This window comes from Ambystoma mexicanum, chromosome 11 (genome assembly GCF_040938575.1).
Source record: "Ambystoma mexicanum isolate Mex_15411 chromosome 11, UKY_AmexF1_1, whole genome shotgun sequence".
NCBI lineage: Eukaryota > Metazoa > Chordata > Amphibia > Caudata > Ambystomatidae > Ambystoma > Ambystoma mexicanum.
This window is the reverse complement of record NC_090934.1, coordinates 918,218,083-918,232,959: the sequence shown is the minus strand read 5'-3', so window position 1 is coordinate 918,232,959 and position 14,877 is coordinate 918,218,083. Positions and strand designations below refer to the sequence as shown.

The 14,877-nt window shown below is 48.5% G+C and overlaps 1 protein-coding gene across 2 annotated transcripts in view; it reads left to right on the top strand.

Moving 5' to 3' along the window:
- The window catches only part of AP2A2 (adaptor related protein complex 2 subunit alpha 2), a 1,261,084-nt gene that overhangs the window by 1,091,349 nt on the left and 154,858 nt on the right, over nt 1–14,877 (top strand). For both annotated transcript variants that reach the window (XM_069624009.1, XM_069624008.1), the window contains one exon: nt 4,645–4,727. In XM_069624009.1, coding sequence (XP_069480110.1) covers nt 4,645–4,727 — 83 coding nt within the window. The remainder of the gene's footprint in view (nt 1–4,644; nt 4,728–14,877) is intronic.

Below are 14,877 nucleotides of genomic sequence, written 5' to 3'. Positions count from 1 at the left end.
TAAAAGCAACTAATGGCCTAAAATTACTGTCCCACAAGATTTTGGCTTGCTGCTTTGTCCATATTGTTTGGCCTTCTTCCTTGCTATGTCAGAAAATCCCTTACAGGGTCATACACTTGCCTAGTAAAGCTGCTGCTTTCGCGGGCTGTTAATGTCTTTGTGTGTGTGCCACCCAGTAAGTGGGTGGGACTCTCTAGTGCCACTCCACATCCATGGTGCCAGAATATCTAGGTATGGAGCAAATGTGAAACCAGTAGTTGTCCCTGAATGGACAACTACTGACTGTTTGAATGGTGCAGACCCTTACCATTGGTGGTCTTGGCCTTGCTTTAAGCTCGGATTTTGGATATGAAGTGGACCTCTGTAGCCATTTCTTCAGATTATTGGGGACAAGAATCCCTCAAAGAAGCACAGCTGCTGAAGACGACTCAGCATCCTGTCCTGTGTCCAGCCTGGTGAAACCCTTTGTGACTACCTGATCTCCAAAGACCCTGAGGGATGCTTGAGCCCTTGGACCAACTAGTCTCAACACCTTCTCGAGGCTCCTGCCCTTCCAAACCTTCAGAAGTGTCTCTGAACTACCTGGTGGACTGATAGCTCTCTCGTGGACTATTAAGCGTTGCTGTTGCACGTTCAATCCCAGAACTTCAGTGGTCGTAAGTTTGAATTTCATTGTCTCAGCATCATGTGATCCTGTCCTGGAACAGCTTCTGTGGCAACAACTGGAAGGATGCCTGTTGTCGCCTGTGTGTGGAGACTGTCGCTGGAACTCTCTTTTCTCCAACCTGTGAGCTGTCCTGCGGTCAGCATCAGGGTTTTTTGCGTTTCTTTATCGACGAGGTTGCATCTTGCAGTTGCACCCGACTGGAAGAATCCTTGAACCCGCAACTCCTGGCTATCACTCTTTGAAACCAACGGCAGAGGATCAAGCCCCCAGCTACCCCCAGACAATCCACAACGGCATCTTGGAAAATCTGAGCCAGGGGGTTAAGTAAACACAGTGCATCTGTCCTCCATAGGATAGTATTCAGAACAAGTAACTTTGTCTCCTGCATTCCATTCCACTCACCTTTTGGTCATCAAACCTCAGTAGAGTAACCTAAATTATACGAACACATTTACTTACCTTAGTAAAAGTTTCAATTAACTCCTTTTGAACTACCGAGTTGTTTGTGGAAAAGAGCCTATGCTGGGAGTTTGCAATCCTTGACTTAGTTAGGCAGGATCACTGTCATCTTTGATGTGTGCTGCAGCCGTGGTTAGGGTTAGGTGATTTTCCACTATCCTTTGAACTATCACCAACACAAGTGAAATACAACTTCCCTGCAGAGACTCCATTCAGGGGAGATACATTGTGGCTCCTGTGACTTTTAAGCACAAGGCCCCATTCTTCTTAGGACTGCTTAAGTTAGGGAACTAACTTGTGGTTTGGTACCATCATCTACTGCATTTAAACTACTTACCTGCATGCTGAAGAAGTGACTTTTAATGCATTCCTGAACCAACAGTGAATGTATCGTAGAGTAGCGTGCGATACTACCTGTTGGATTCATTTAGCAGCGTGTCCAAGGACCTATAATAAATAACTGTTTTTATACTTGCTGTCTAAATATAATTATTGTGTGCCATACTGTGTGGATTTGTTGCGGGTCACTGTCCTCACTCACACTTGCCTGGGAATTAGATTTGACTGCTCTCCATAGCTATTTGGTTGGGGTTTTGGCTAATCTCTCTGTTCCCTGTTCACTATAACTAGGGTGACCCCCTATAAGATAGAAAAAAATCCAATTTAACACTGGTCCACTGCAGAAGTCGTGCACTGGTCATCAATGACTGTTCTTATTTGAAGGATTCTTGGCTCCAACGTAAATCTGAAGAATGGCTGTAGGAGTCCACCTCTTATCCAATTCCGAGCTGTAAGCATGTCCAAGCCCACCAATGGTAAGGATGTGCACCATTCAAACAACCAACATTTGTCCAATCAGACAGTAGCAGACTTTCTGGCACCAGTGATGTGGACTGGGACTAGAGAATCCCAGCACCCTTCATGGGCCACACACGCACATAGGCTCACTAACCCATGGAAGCAGCAGCTTTCCCTGGCCAGTGCATTACCGTGTAAGAACTTTAAACCTACGAAGGCAGGAAGAAAGCCATATGTCCAAATAACAAGCAAAAAATCTTGTGGCATGGCCATTTTGAGGGCTGTAGCAACGTTTAGTAGCCATATGAGGTAAATGCAAATATAACGCCAAAAAGAATGCAAACACGGTAAAGAATATATCTGCTGCCACCAGCCTGCCTGTAGGCACATATAAAAGTTAACAGAAATCACATGTGTAAAAAGCTAGGGTGGTACAAAAGTATCTTCATTGCACTTCACTGTAAGGTGCAAGGGAAACAGTTTCCCAGTACTGATAGCCCGAAGGGCTGATCAGTTTTTCAAAAACAAATTGGCAAAAGGCAAGGAAAATGAAGCCGAAGGCTTTACTTCCCTTCAAAAAGTCAGGACAGAGTCCAAAACAGAGCAAAGAGAATGGGGTTCCACAGAAAACTATGGAGGGGAAAAGTTGCTAAAAGAAAGATTTTTCTCACTGCAACCTTCCTCCCAACAGTAAAATTAAGTTAATAGCTCTGTATTATTTCTATCCTTTACCGACTATCAGCAACAGGGATAGGTAGACTAGATCGGCATGGTTGTTTCTTCACTGGTTCAGATTCTTCTCCGGTTCCGCCAACTGTTTTCTCCCACTAGCTGATTATTTCCTAATCTTACCATCTCTCAAATTGGTAGATTTGCTGAATTACAACTACTTGGAACACCCATTGCCATGCCCTTTTTACCATAATCCTTGTGAGTAAATCCACATATTCTGATTGATTGGTTATTTATAACATACTTGATACCCAGAGGTTTCTAAGCGCAAACCCAGGGATCGAACCTGTGATTCTCCTTGTCTTGCTTACAAGGCGAGCGCATTGCCCCTGAGCTATCCTCCGGAGCTCAGCCAGTAGCTCAGCCAGTTGTAAGCTCAGCCAGTAGCATTAACCCCTGCTTCAATGCTATATGTATTAACCAGTTAATTGTTTTTTCATGGAACTTTGCAGCGATTGGAAATAAATGTTGGAAAACTTTTTTTTCATTATTCCACTCAATATAATATTACTACAAGATGTTTGAGGAACTTGGATTTTATTCATATCTTCGCTGTAATATTACTAAAGAGACGTGGGTATTTTATCCCCCTCACATTGATTGCTATCATATACAATATTATTCAAATACTAAGAAGAAATGGGAAGCACTCTGGTAGTTGTGTATCCTAATTAGATTGTCTATTGAAGCCTCCCTGAATTGCATCTGCAAGAAGACTGTATTGTGAAACTAATCTTACCCGACTCTGGGAGCATGTTTCTGTCAGCTTCCTGTAGACCATTTGTATCTTATTTGCTATTGGCACTTTTACATGCTGACTATTTTGGGACCCCTTTAATAATATTGTATAGAGTTTTTAATCAAAGATTGTGTAACTGTCCACTCAAGCCCTTATTTTACCCCCAAGTTTTGTCTTGGGAATTCCTCCTTGCAGATAGCTGATGCTCATATTGATTTGCTATGGGCTATTTCGATTGGGCTGTGCCATTTTATTTGTGGTAGATTTTCCCCCTGATATTCCTGTAAAATATACCTTCAATGACATGCTTTCCTGGAATATCAGGTGTTTAACTTCACAGTAGGCTGTAGAATCATTGGAAGCGGATTCAAAACTTTGAAATAATTCTGAGATTTGATGGCGACCAAGCAGGCCTTTTATTTACTGTTGTATCCCATGGGACATGGACATTTAAATTGCAAAGTATTAGAGGACAATCTAACCACTAGTCGGAAAAACATCAGATGAGGAACACTTGGATCTTGGTATCTGGATCCCATGATGTGTTTATCCTATTTGGATTATTTCAAATTTTGCCACCTGGAACACATTGTTCCAGAGAAAGGCTTGGAAAGATTTTCAGGACTTGATAGAGGGCATCAGCAAATAACTCACTAGGGATGTCAAACCCTCAAAATAAAATTTTAGGTGGGTTGATTTAAAGCTGTGTGCAATAAAATCAATTACTCTGGGATTTGAAATCTCAGATGATGGCGAGGAGTGCATATGGCACAAAAGAATAGTTCATAGACTGCTTGGCATCTAGATAAATGAAATTGGCAGAGGACGTGCAGGAGGACCTTGTGGAAACTTCACATAATCTCTGGGGATATGTGGCACATGATCCAGAGTGATGGTTTAGCGGCTGCCATAGCAACTAACTTCTCAGCTTTGTATGGGAACGTGTCCTTCAGAATCTTCAACTGAAGGTTTAGACGCACTGCTTGCTAATTGTGAGCAAGAAGGGACACATTTTTCCCACAATTTTTCTTTTATGATCTTGTAAATGGATGATCACTATTTGGGCACACTTATGGGTATATCAACTTGAATTTAACTTTTACTGATTAAGTGCTTCTCAGTGCGGGCTGCTTGTCACTGTTTATTTAATCGCAGTTAGCATGGTGTCATAATTCTTAACATGTTGCCTGTCTCCAGTAACATATTTTATTCTGTTTCTGATTTTCTACCCCATTTCTGATTTTCCTAGATTTGTGTGCAAAAATAATGGTGTTCTGTATGAAAATCAGCTGCTACAGATTGGTCTCAAGTCTGAATTCCGGCAAAACCTGGGTAAGACTGGTGTATGTGCACCTTTGTGTGCTTGCTCATGTGAGTTGAGCCTCTGGATGTTAATGTTGCATATGTCACCTCCCCTGTCTCAAACGTGTCTAAGCTATAGGAATGTAAGCATTCCTCATGTACAGTAGATGAATTGCACCCCTTCTTAACCGTGGCTGCATGTGCCTAAGAATGTAGATGCCCTCTAGTAGGACGTGGTACTGCATTTTCCCTGCTATCCCAGAGTACTCTTGAATAACATTTAGCAGAAGAAACTGTGTCTGAAAGGTTCAACCGATTTCTTTTTGTCATCTAATCAGATATCAGGTTTTTATATAGTGATTCCTTCTGAATTCATCCACTTCTAACCACTGTACAATTGGGTAAAGGCTATTACGCTGTTTCAGGTTACTCAATTAAACAAGTTGAATTGTGAGGTGATAAATCTGAGGGCTTGGCTTGTGTTATTTTTCAGTGAATTAATAAGTGTGTTAAGCTTTCATTTTGTGCTTCTCATTCAAGAGTACCCAACATGCATCCGTTATGGAGGTGTAAAACTTACATTTTGACAGTTTGTTAGTTCCAGAATCTTTAATTCGTAACATACGGTTTCATTGGTAACAGAGCATTAATATCACATTATAAGAAGAGAAGTGAACGAACATGCAGGTGATCTTGTGACATGCCTAGGAGTAATTTGTTCAACAGGTTTAGCCTTGGCACTGACAAGATAACTGCCTCCAGTTAGAATCTCTTTAATTTGACTGTAGAAGGATGAGGGGCAGAAAATGCATTTCGAGGGGATTGGGTCCTCCGACGTATTCCATATCTATGACAGGTAATCACCACAGCTGTGCTGCTTCGGAAACTTTTCCGGCGTCCTGCGTCGATGACGTCGATACGCCGACGTCGAGGACCTCCTCCGACGTCCGACGTCATCCGATGTGATAAGTAGGACGCACGACGCCTGTAGCCTCAGTTCCGTTTTTTCCGCGAACGTGTTGCTTCGTGTTTCTCGGTTCTAAGCCTCGACTCTTTGGAGTTCTGTTCTTTCTGGTTCTTCGAACCTGTTCGTTTGTGAATTTCGGCGATGTCTTCCACTTCGTCTTCAACCCCGCGTCCGGGCTTTAGAATCTCTTTAATTTGACTGTAGAAGGATGAGGGGCAGAAAATGCATTTCTTGGGTTCAAACTTGAAGGCTTGCCCTATGTCAGAGGCGGGCACTTAAACGGTGAGCTATCCGGCAGTGTCCTTCATTAGCACTCTGTATTAGGGTGTTCCAAAGTGAAAAAGAAATGATTCACTCATGTAGTCAATTTAGTAGCGTGGGTGCATCTGTCTTTGTCAACCATAGTCTGTCACCCATTCATGACTAGCTGTGGCATGGCTTAGAAAATAACCTTTTTATAGCATAATCTGTGTTTGGGTCAGAATTCCATTTTTGAGGTTGTATAGTCCCCCACACATTATGGTGTTTTTTGGTTTCTAGGCTTTTTTTTGCACTAAGAGGAACTCCTTCAGTGGTCCCCTTGCAGCTACAACTCACTTTTGATGTGCTGCCCTCAATTGGCTACATGGGCAGGGGTGCACCCACTGTACCTCATTTCGTCCTAGGCTAAGAACTCTCACCCAGAATGTGTGTTTTGAAGAATGCCTGTGGGAGCTATGATTTACTTTAAACTACACCACTAAGCCATTCTACTGCATTCATAGTCATTTACCCCTAAACAGTGGCAAAGTTACTACCAATGCAGTTTAAATGTTCTGAACCCAGCCACTTTTGTTTGTGGTCTTCGTTTTAGTCACAAAGCAATGACCAAAATGCCTCTTTAAATGGATTGCCTTTCTCCTGCAGATTCCTCATCTAATAGATATTCCCTCCAGCTCTGCTGCTTTGGAAATGTTTTGATGGGGGGCGTAGTGGACATTGACTCGACCGTCGATCCGTCTTGCTCGGCGTCTGGTTGTCGGCACCGGACGTGTCATCGGGCATCATATAAATGCCACGTCACTACACCCCACACCTAAGTTCCTTTTTTCTGGCAAATGACACGCTGCTTGGGAGCAATTCTTCGACTCATTCAATGTTCGTCAGAAAACATTTGTACTTTTTTCAATTCCTCAAAGCGAAATGTCGGTCGCTCGGATATCGGGTTTCAAGCGGTATTCCGATTTCAAGCAGTGTTCCGATTGTGGCACCAAGATGTCCATCACTGACCCACACCAATTGTCTCTGGTGCCTCGGTACGGGTCACAGGACTGATGGGTGTCTGTTGTGGGCGCCAAACCGCAATGCAACCCAAATCCCTACATGATTGAGCTGCTGAACTCACGCTGCTTGGATTGACTGCCCTCTAAATCACTGGCACGGTCGAACAGTTCAGTCTTTGGAGGCCGGAACTAAGGGGCACACCCCTAAAAAAGAACATAGGTGGATGAAGAAATGGTCCAGACAAGGAGCCACTCTTCCTCCTCCCAAAAGAAGAAAAGGCGTCACTGCCACCGTCGGGACTCCGATTCGTCGACGGATAAAAGTAACATGTCGGCTGGGCCTACCACCCGCCAAGAGTCGTACAATTTCAAATCCTCCATGCTTGACATATTCAAAAAGCATGTTGCATTTGGCACAGCTAACCACCCCACGCAGCAGGTTTCGGAGCCAAGAGCGGTGCTCGGCATATCCAACCCCTCTAGTGCCCCGGTACCGACAATGTCGGTGCCGATAAATCTTTCAACACCGAAAGAGGTTCAATTGAAGCCAGATTAACCCTGTGCATCCAAGGCTGTTGATGCTATGGCGCCTCAATCCCTACCGACAGCGACATGCAACATATCAGCGCCGAGAGACAAACCCTTGACTTTGATGGTTGTCGAAAAACCGTTCACCCCAAAACCCCCGTCCGAATTTTTCAATACTGTGGCAGGTATCTTTGGCGATAATGATGCTGATGATCAGGGTGATGTCTGCCCTATTTACTTGGGTTCAGGAGGGGTCGATTATTTTGGTGTCCAAAATCAGCTTTTGCAGCTGGCTCAAGGCCTACATGATGCAAGTGGTGTGGACACATCTCCAGACGTCGAATTTCAACAATCCCAGCTTTATGTTCATAATACTTCTAAATTCAGGGCTTTAGTAGAAAGGGTTCTCCAGCATGGGGTCTGCCATGGATTCACATGCTCATGAATATTCCCTGGGAATCCTCAGTAAAAGAAAGCTTGTTTTGTTTCTTAACTGTCTTTCTCCTACAAACCAATCGCTGAGCTCTGGATCATACTGCCCCCAGCCAATGACTGCCCTCTACCTAGGCCCCTCCTCTGGCAGCCATCTTCATATTTTTGCCGCACGTTCAAGTGTTAGGAGTCCTCGTGCTTTTCAGAGTTAAACTCTATTTTTCAGTCAATCGAGCCCTTGTGCTCCAGCGATTATCCCTCCAACTATCGGGAATCCATTTTCCGGCTTCTTCAGCCCCCCCCAAGGGCTGCTTTTGTCGAGTGTTCGTCGAGTGTTCTTCTTGGAGGCTTCCAGAAGATTCTTCAGGCCTACACCACGTGGATCATGTCGGACGAGAAGGACAGTGCTTTCCTCTTCAAGCTTTGCTCTGACTGCGGTTTGCAGAATGTGTACATGGACAAGCATTCCCAGTGCCTGTACTGCTTACACACGATGCATAAGGAGGAGGATTATGCGTTTTGCTGTGGCTTCTCGAAGCGCACGTTGAAGGATTGCCACCAATGGTTGGAAGTGTGGCTACAGTCCGGTTGCCATCCAGGGGCATACCTCTCCCGGATCTGGCAAACCTGAGCGGGGTTCTATGTCCTTTGAGGTCGCCCCACCTGTGGGGGCCCAACACAAGGCCAAGCACTGCAAAACCGCTTCTGTCTGGGTCACTGCTGTTGCGGGTCCTGCAACGGTCAGGGCGCGATTGTCATCACTATCTGCATCGATCTCCAGCCACCACTCTGGATCGTCATCCAAGAAGAAGTCCACTCCCCCGAGGAAGTTGAGAGAGAATCCCGAGAAGGCCAAGCAGGAGAATGCCAGCCAGGCAGGGTGCAGTGTCCGACCCGCACGTGACAGAGAAGGCCTAGGTAAAAAAGGGATCTGACAAGGCTCCAAAGGAGAATGCCAAGCAGGGCAAGGTGTCTGACACAGCCAGGAAGGAAAAGGCCAAACGGGACAAGGGAACCAACCTTTCCGTGAAGGCCCAAGTGCACCATACGAAACTGTCACCCTCCCTCAAGGTGGTGGTGGCTTCGCTTTCAAAGGCAGTAGGGGCAGACCCGCAGGGTGTCCCGACACCAGCCAAGGTGTGTCTGCCTCCCAGGCGGGAGGCTTCGAGCAAGCCAGCTGAGAAAACCCCGGAGAAGAGGATGCCAGACTTCAGCCCGAGACCGACCCCTCTGGACCTGAAGAAAGGGTGGGAGGCATTGAAGGCCTCCAAGGTACTGACATTTCTTCGGCTGATGAGGATCACACCGTCCAGGAGGGCGATCACGACGAAGGAAACTCTGGAGACATCCTCTCAACACTAGACATGCTGGTGTCTGAGATACAGACGAGGGTGCCGGTGACACCTCCGCCTCCCCCCCCCGCTGCGCCAAAACCGACCAACCTGTTGACATCGGGGAAACCGCCGGCCACGAAGAGGAGGAGGGAGCCTACACCTCATTCCCACCCATCGCCCCACCTCTCCACCGCCTCTCCCGCCACCCCCAATGGCGACGGAGTCGGACACGGCAACAACGGGCACGGATGGTGACGGCAGGATGGGGGGACCTCCCGCCGCCGGCCAGTGCCTCTCCGCCGGATGAGTTAGGATCTTTCCATGCAATGATTGCCCGAGCACCAGAGCTCTTCTATCTCACGCCGGAGGAAAAGTAGAAGGAAGGCTTCTTATATCAGCGCCGGGAGGCGAAGAGGAAGACCATTCTTTCGGTCCCGCTCCTGAACGATGTTTGGGACGAAGGGTTGGCTTTGCTGAAGAACCCCTCTACAGCCCCAGCGAAAGTCTTGCTGGAGAAGTAGTACAGGGTGCCAGACTCTGCACCCAAGTGCTTGCAGTCTCAACTGTCACCGGACTCGGTTGTCTCGGCGGACACCAGGAAGAAGTTGTCGAGCTCGGCTTCCTCTTCCTCCACCCCTCTGGACAATGAGGGGAAGAAGTTGGATTTGATGGGTAGGATGGTTATATACTCTGTGGCGATGACTGCCAATGCCCTTGCGATACTAGCCAGATACGACTGGGAGCTATGGTTTAAGCTGGCTCTGCTGCTGGACTTCCTCCCGATGACAAGCAGGTTGAGGCTTTGAAGATCCTTCAAGAAGGCGAGATGGCATCGGCCCACGCCATCACAGTGGCCCTGGACATCGCGGACACAGGTTTCGGCCAGGTGGGAAATGGAGTTTGTCTTCGCCGTCGTGGCTGGCTCAAGGCCGCCATCTTTAGACAGGAGCAGAGGCGTGGCTAGGACGGCCATGTAAAGGGACGTGCTCCATAGGAGATCCTTCGATCCTGTATTGATCGTGGGGGAAAAGTGCGCGCACAGATGCCTGCCAGCGCTGTGACTTAACATCCGTGACTATGAAGGTGGGGGCCGTACTTGCTAAACTTTTTGTGCACATGGGATGCACGGACACAAGGTTATACTGCGGGCCCCGACTCGAAAAATGGAAACAAAATGGCCGCGGGAACAAAGGGATCATCGAGGGTCCTGGGCGCTCTGCAGCAATAGCTGACGGAAGGATCAGACGGTACCAGTAATGGATTTCAGGATCCTGTTTTAAGCAGTAGACCCGAAGGGGCCGTGGTGTGGAGAAGCGGAGGAAAGAAGGCGGACTGCCCAGGCCGCGCTTATGCTTCGCAAGCCGAGCGACAAGATCGAGACAGCAAGATGCCTGAAGAGGCGTGCACCCGGAGCTCGAATGCGCATAGATGGTAACTGACGAGACCCGCCGTGAACTCGCGGCTGATGCTGTGCCCGCAGTGAAGCCAGACTGAACTTTGAAAGTGACCATGGAGTAAGGCAGAGACCGGGGTCACGACACCGAGAGTGTGCAAGTACGTGGGTGGACTCAGCCCACTCTAAGGGTGAGGCGAGCGACCAAGACACACAAGGGCATAGCCGCTACGGCCCTATACTGCCAAGAGTGGCCTGGTGCCACGCAGACCTTTGTGTACAAGGAGGTGCAGCTGGATTACGCCCGGACAACACGGCAGGATGTCTAATAAAGTTGTCAGATCCAGGATCAAACAGCCCACGATAGAGGCCTACACCAAGACGCCCCCAGGTGCGGAGGGAGGCAAAAGCAAGGAGACCCCCACGACAGAAGCGGAGGCACTGGGCACGATCCAGGAGATGCTAGCAGCAATTGCAGACTTGAAAGTGGCCTGGGAGACTAAACTGGGCCAGGCAATGAACTGAAGGTGGGCCTGGACCTTAAGATTGGTGCGTCCAAGAGGAAGTGAACCTGCTGAGACTGGACGTGCGGACGATCGCGGAGCGCAACGGGAACTTGGAGAGGGAGATGGCCCCGAATACTGCAGTGTGCGCCGCACATGGATCGGAGCTACATGCCCTTGTGCAGCGGTTGGGCAACCTGGAGGACAGAGCGGAGTAGGCAGAAAGGCGGGCCAGACGTAACAACATACGAATTGTCGGTTTGCCGGAAGGAATGGAGGGGCCCAACCCAACAGAATATGTGGAAACCATGCTCCTGCAGGAGATAACTGGCGGGACGCTGACCCAGGGGTTCGCGGTTGAAAGGGCGTACAGGGTCTTGACATGAAGACCGCACCCGGGAACGCGACCGCTGATCGCAAAAATTCTGAACTATCGAGACCGGGAGAAGATACTTGAATTTTTTCGGAAGGGAGGAACGATCGAAAGGGGGTCGGCAAAAATCACGGCATATTCGGACTATACGCTGCACGTACAGCGAAGCAGGATGAACTTTGGGTCGGTGAAAAGAAGATTAAAAGAAGCAGGCCATCGTTGTGTTGCTTTACCCAGCCAAGCTGAAAGTGTTCTACAAGAACAAATCCCTGTTCTTGGAGACGCCGGGGGATGCGATGGAATGACTGGACATGCAGAGCCGCCCTCAGGAACCGGATATCCAGATGGGGGCTGCAGAAGTAAAGTACCACGCAGCTGTGTCCTCCTCGGGGACATGGCTAGGACATTGGGACTTGAATATAGAGTTCAATTAAGCTTGTGGGGAGTGCGCGGCAAGATAAGCGGTGGGATCTATTGGGCGCAACAACCCTAAACAGATAAGTGGGAGCACCTAGGAGGCATCCCTTGAACCCATTAGTAGTATACCTAGTTAGGTCACTGTTAGATCGGTGACGCCCTGCGGGGTCCTAGTCATCGGACGCCAGATAGGACCAGACGCGGGTGGGCCTGAGATCCAGGGATGGAGCTGGTCATTTGTTGGGGTAGGGTAGGGTGGGGGAGGGGTTGGGTTGTGTGCAGTGGGGTGGAGTTGGGGTAAAGGGGGGGGGGGAATTGTTGAGGCTGGGAAGGGTAAGAGTTGGTAAACGGGCCATCGCGGGAAGCATCGGAGGGAGGAGTGGACTGGGAGCACACCGATTAGATGGCATCGGGTAATCTTAGAGCGGTGACCTGGAATGTGCGGGGCCTAAACAGTTACTTAAAATGCAACAAAGTGATGCTGTATGTAAAAAGGATGCGCATTGATATAGCCTTGTTACAAGAGACCCACCTCACTAAGGAGAAGCTGGAGGTGGTCAGGAGAAAATGGAGGGGTAGTGTCATGGGGGGCCACGTATTCGACATATGCAAGAGGGGTGGTCACATGGGTGGCACCGCACGTGCCGTTCCAGGTGCTCAGTTCGACAATAGACCCAGAGGGCAGAATGGTGGTGGTAACGCGACTCCTGGAGAACAGAGAGGTGCACATCATCAATTTGTACGCCCCTAACCATGATACGGCGGCTTACTTTAGGTCCCTATACAGTAAGGTTAGCCCCCTGGCGGGTGGCGCGATACTGTGGGGAGGGGACTTTAATTGTACCCTGAATCCTAGAATAGACAGGTCAGATGACAAATCAGGGAAGCCAGCGCCAGCGGCTAAAGCGCTGGGGACAATGTTGGAAGACCTTGGCCTAGTGGATGTCTGGAGGAAGCTGCTTCCATTGCATAGACAATACTCGCACTACGCAGCACCACATGACTTGCACACGAGGCTAGACTATGTGTTTGCAGCGTCTGAGATATTGGGAGAAATGATGGGAGCGGAATATAAGGCTTGGGTATTATCCGATCACTCGCCTCTGGTCGTAGAGTGGCGATATCAACCCCCAGGGCGCGCATCCCGACATGGAGACTCAGAACTGAGGCGTTACAAGACGCAGGGTTTTGAGAGGACCTGAGGGAGGCCATGGAGGAATATTTTGAAACTAACACGGGCAGTGTACGCTCGGTGGGTACAGTATGGGAGGCGTTTAAGGTGGTGGTGCGGGGGGTTGCTATATCGAAATCTAAAGGGCTCCAAGGGGATATTGAACGGGAACTTCAGGAATCAGAAAGAGCTGGAGGGTCTCATGCAAAATGAAGAGACAACCCGGGAGAACAATGCTAAGATAAAAGACTTACAGTTAACCTGCAGTGGACTCTGGAATAGATTATGCAAATTAAATAACAAGAAATACACGGAGAGACTACATGCAGGGGGGGATAAGCTGGGTAGATTGCTGGCCTGGCTGTATAAGAGCGAGACCCCCCGCTCAGTGATTAGAGAGATCAGGGATGCGGAAGGCCGAACCCGTAACACCCAGCAGGGGGTAAATGAGGAGTTCCTCAAGTATTATAGACAACTATATGAGGACACAGGGGAGGATATGAACCAAGACATACTGGGAACAATAGAGGATATAGGGCTGCCCACCATGGATGACCTAGAACTTGCAGACCTGGATGCCCCTGTTACCTCGGACGATGTGGAAGTGTAGGGCGCCTGGGTAAGATGGGTTGTCTAGCGAGTTTTATAAGACATACAAGCAGGAGCTACTCCAGCCATTGCTTGACATGTTTAATGAAGCCTACGAGCGGGAGGAATTGCCACCGTCCCTCCGAGAGGCAGTGATCATCCCACTTCTGAAACCAGGCAAACCAGCCATACAGTGCGGGTCCTATAGACCCTTGGCCATGCTCAATCAAGACAGTAAAATACTCACGGCAGTCTTTGCCAATAGGCTAAAGAGTGTGATTGGTAAGTTGATACACCCAGATCAGACGGGCTATGTCCCTGGTAGGAATATCACAGACAACCACAGGAGGCTGCACCATATCATTGATTACACCGGGGAAGACACGGGTGAGTTGGCTATCGTGTCGCTGGACGCGGTCAAAGCCTTTGACTCGGTGCGGTGGCGATGGTTGAAAGCGACCCTGAAAGGTTACGGAATGGGCCCTGGATACATCAGGTGGGTCCAGATGTTATATAGCACCCCTGTAGCGAGAGTTAAAACGGGATCCACAATTTCAGACAAATGGCAACTCAGCAGAGGGACCAGACAAGGAAGCCCCTGGTCACCCATGTTTTACATACTGGCCTAGAGCTGCTGGCAATATGCTTGCGACAACAATACGGGGAGGTGGGGATTCGTACAATAAGTGGCATGCACCTGGTATCGCTGTATGCAGATGACATGCTCCTCTATTTGCGCTACCCAGAGGAAAACCTGCAATATGTTCTGGAGGTGATGGATCTTTATGCCACCCTCTCGGGCATATCAGTGAACCGCGGGAAGTCTAGTTTGTTCCCCTTGGGAAGGTATAAGAGTGTCCCGTTGGAGAGGCTGCCTATCCTGCAAATACCCTGGCAACCTAAGACATTTAGGTATCTGGGAGTGAACATTTACCACAGGACTGAAACAGAGCACGAACATAATACAGAGAAAGCGATCGAGGGAGTTAAAAATAGTATGGTGTTCTGGTCTAGATTACCCCTATCTATGATGGGGAGAGCAGCTCTGCTCAAAATGGTGGTTTTGCCATTTTTTTGTAAATGTCCCGTATCTGATTCCCAGGAGTTTTTTCAAGAGACTTCATGGTATGTGCAGGAGCTTCATATGGGGCAACTCTAGGAACAGAGTGGCCCTGTGGAAACTACCGAACTCGTGTGACAGGGGGGGCATTA